Genomic DNA, 2,962 nt, shown 5'->3' on the forward strand with positions numbered 1-2,962 from the left:
CTGCACATGGTCCTTCTTGGATGAGAAAAACTTCTTTTACTGTAGTTTACTGTGGGATCAGAAAAAATGGTTTTCTCTTAACATCCCCTGTAAGAGGGTAAGTGGATTCTACCAAGGCTTTGGAAGGGAAAGAATTCTTGATTGCAAAAATATTCTGAAAAATCTTCTAAAAGTAAGGCTGTTTTGGAGGAGGGGCCATCTTTTTGCTTAGTGCCTGTAGCGCAGCGGGTACTTCAGAGCTGTTCTTAGGAGTTCTAAGTGCTGTGGCAACGCTGCTACCAGAAAACAACATGTTTGCCCATTCCTCCTCTGCGGTAGCTCGCTCTAAGCGCGTCCTGTCGCTGAGAGCAGCAATACACTGCGAGTATCCGAAATTTGTCTGGTTCTTAGTGCACTGTGTGAGCGTTAGCGCCAACACCAAGTTGTGGAGTGGAGAAAAGAGGGCAGGACCACTCCTTTCACTAGCGGCGCCTAATTAGATTGGTGTAAAGCAACACGGAGAACAAAAGCCATGGTGGCTTGCTGATGGCTCTGCAGAACATCTGCGCCAGAGCAGAGAATGGATCCTGGCCCTCCAGGCTCACAACTGGATTGTGGCTGCTCTTTGTCCAGCAGACTCCTGCTGTGTCCAGCCTCCTTTCTTCCCTTTCCCATCTTCATAAATTACAATAGCAGAGCTGCTTGGTTCCTCTTGGAGGTTTGAAACAACTCAAATTCCGTTAAGGTCAAGTGACCTCTAGGAGAGAAGTGTTAAACAGTGGGCCCTTTCTGTGTCCCAGTGGAGCAAGGGCTCTGCTATTCAGTGTTGGATGTTCTCAAAGCCTTTCCCTTTTCTCTAGGCCCGGATGGAGGTAGATGCTGATGGAAATGGTGCTAAAATATTTGCTTATGCGTTTGACAAAAATCGTGGAAGGGGATCCGGCCGTCTCCTGCATGAGCTGCTTTGGTAGGTATCGTGAGGAGATAAATACTTTAAGGGCTCACTAAGGTGGAGTTTGCTGCCACCAACTTGAATGTTTATTTCTTTGCCAGTAGTAGTGTAAGTCTTCTCAGGAGGCTGGCAGCTCCGCTCAGTTGGAAACCCAGCACAGTGGGTGCCTGTAGATCTTATTATGGTTTGGTTTTGCACTGAGCCTTCTAACAGCAGAGTCTCTAAAAACGTTGTTCCCAGGGAAAACAGTGATAGGTGAGTATTATTCTAGTAGAGACTGGTTAAATCTGAGAAATGCTACAAAAACCCTGGGGGAGCAGGGGCCTGGTTTCATTCAATAGGTGACGACTAACCTTTTCAGGTGTTGGGGGTTTTTTTGTCCTGTGATAATCAGGTACATCTTGTTGGCACCAGCGGGAACTGGCAGAGCACTGGAGAGAGACAGAAACTCTGATAACTGAAAACTTGGTTTTTTTTGCTTGGCCTTCTGGAAAGCTGCCTGAAGTGGTGCTGGTGATGCTTCATATCAGCTGCTATGTCTTATTTTCCATATTCTAAGAATCATTGCTTGATATCCTTTGTATCACGTTAGATTCGGAGGCCATCTTACTCAGTTGTAGGAGATTAGCTCATCTATCTGGTGAGCTCATATATTGCTGTTTCTAGGTAAGTTTGTGGGTTTGTAGAAAAGATAGGGTATGCTAAAGAGAACTGTTACTTCTTTTAAAACCCTTTTTTTTTTTTTTTTTTTGAGAAATTAAGCATGTCTTCCATTCAGTTCCATAAACTGTACCTTGTAGTCACAGTGCCCAAGACATAGCTGTGCTTGCTTTATTGTTCCAGGTTACTTTTTATCGCCCAAACCAGTCTCTTTACAAGAGGAAGGAGACAGGAAGAGTATCAGAGACCATTGTTATTATTTACAATCTGCTCATTAAATATGGATTTTAACCTGCATCTGTTAATGTTTAATCTTGTTGCACATATAACTTCGAAAATTACTACAAAGTTGGCTACCGTATGTCGGGTAAATCACTGTCAGCTACTGCTAACTGTGAACCTCATACACTAATAATTGTCTTTAAGTGGCACTAAACAGCACCTTAGAATTATTCCAGCTGGCTGTTGACGGCTGTGCAGATGATGACAGTCCAGCTGTTTGCTTATTACACAGCCCAGTCATTGCCTCTTCTGGTTTGTTTTACTTAAATTAGGAAATAATTCTAACGTATTTGGTTAAGTAATTCAAGTTGTGTCACTCTAGCATGCACTGGTGTTAAAAAAAAAAAATGAATCTGAGACTGTGTGTCAGGGATTTTTGAAAGTCCGAGGCGGGGCATAAACCGTCAGGCAAGTGGGGCTGCAGTTCTGAAGTTGCAAAGTCAAATTCTTCGGCTAGAAAATACGCAGTATTTCAGCGATTTCTGTAAATTCAGTTTGATCCCTTTGAGGGTGTGTGTTTTGCTGTGATCTTTAATTACAAGCAGGTTAGTGAGGCTTTGTGACTGAGTCTCCTAATGCCTTTAGAAAGTTTTTTGGCTGCGAGTGCTGTGTAGTTGCTGCTCCTCCTCAAGAGAATAGGCATGTTGTTGGGTTTTGCTTACCTGCACTGGGGACTGCTTTGAAAACAAACCAGAAGTGTATTCTAGTGGCAGGTCCTTCCCTTTGCGAGGAGTAACGCTGAAGGCTTTGGAGCCTTTGAGAGACAAGAGATGGGCAGTAGCAGTCATTACTCTTTCCAGTGCCAGCCTTACTTCTTGAGTGAATTAAAAGCAAAGAACTTGAATTACTGCAGGCATAGGAGTGTAATTTAACTGTTTTCCCCCAAACTCATGCCAAAAAAATCAGCTCACTCTGAAAAAAACATAACCTGACTGTAAGATGAAGTGAGTGGGCATGAGTTCGATGCTACTTCAAGTAAAGCAGATTTTAAAACTTCTAATTTTTTTTTTTTTAATTTTGTTAAGCTGGTATCATTGTTCACACTGTACAGTCCTCAAAATAGGAAGCTGGTAGCTGCCGAAGGTGCAG

General features: G+C 43.1%; 1 protein-coding gene across 1 annotated transcript in view; it reads left to right on the plus strand.

Annotated features, from left to right (window-relative positions):
• Positions 1-250: 250 nt before the first annotated feature.
• ZMYND19 (zinc finger MYND-type containing 19) overlaps positions 251-2,962 on the plus strand; it is a 9,218-nt gene continuing 6,506 nt past the window's right edge. The window contains exon 1 of the mRNA XM_009636340.2: positions 251-946. Within this exon, the coding sequence (XP_009634635.1) occupies positions 846-946 (101 nt within the window). The 5' untranslated portion in view covers positions 251-845. The remainder of the gene's footprint in view (positions 947-2,962) is intronic.

The sequence above is a fragment of the Egretta garzetta genome, unplaced genomic scaffold, assembly GCF_000687185.1.
Source record: "Egretta garzetta isolate BGI_Z169 unplaced genomic scaffold, ASM68718v1 scaffold143, whole genome shotgun sequence".
Lineage (NCBI taxonomy): Eukaryota > Metazoa > Chordata > Aves > Pelecaniformes > Ardeidae > Egretta > Egretta garzetta.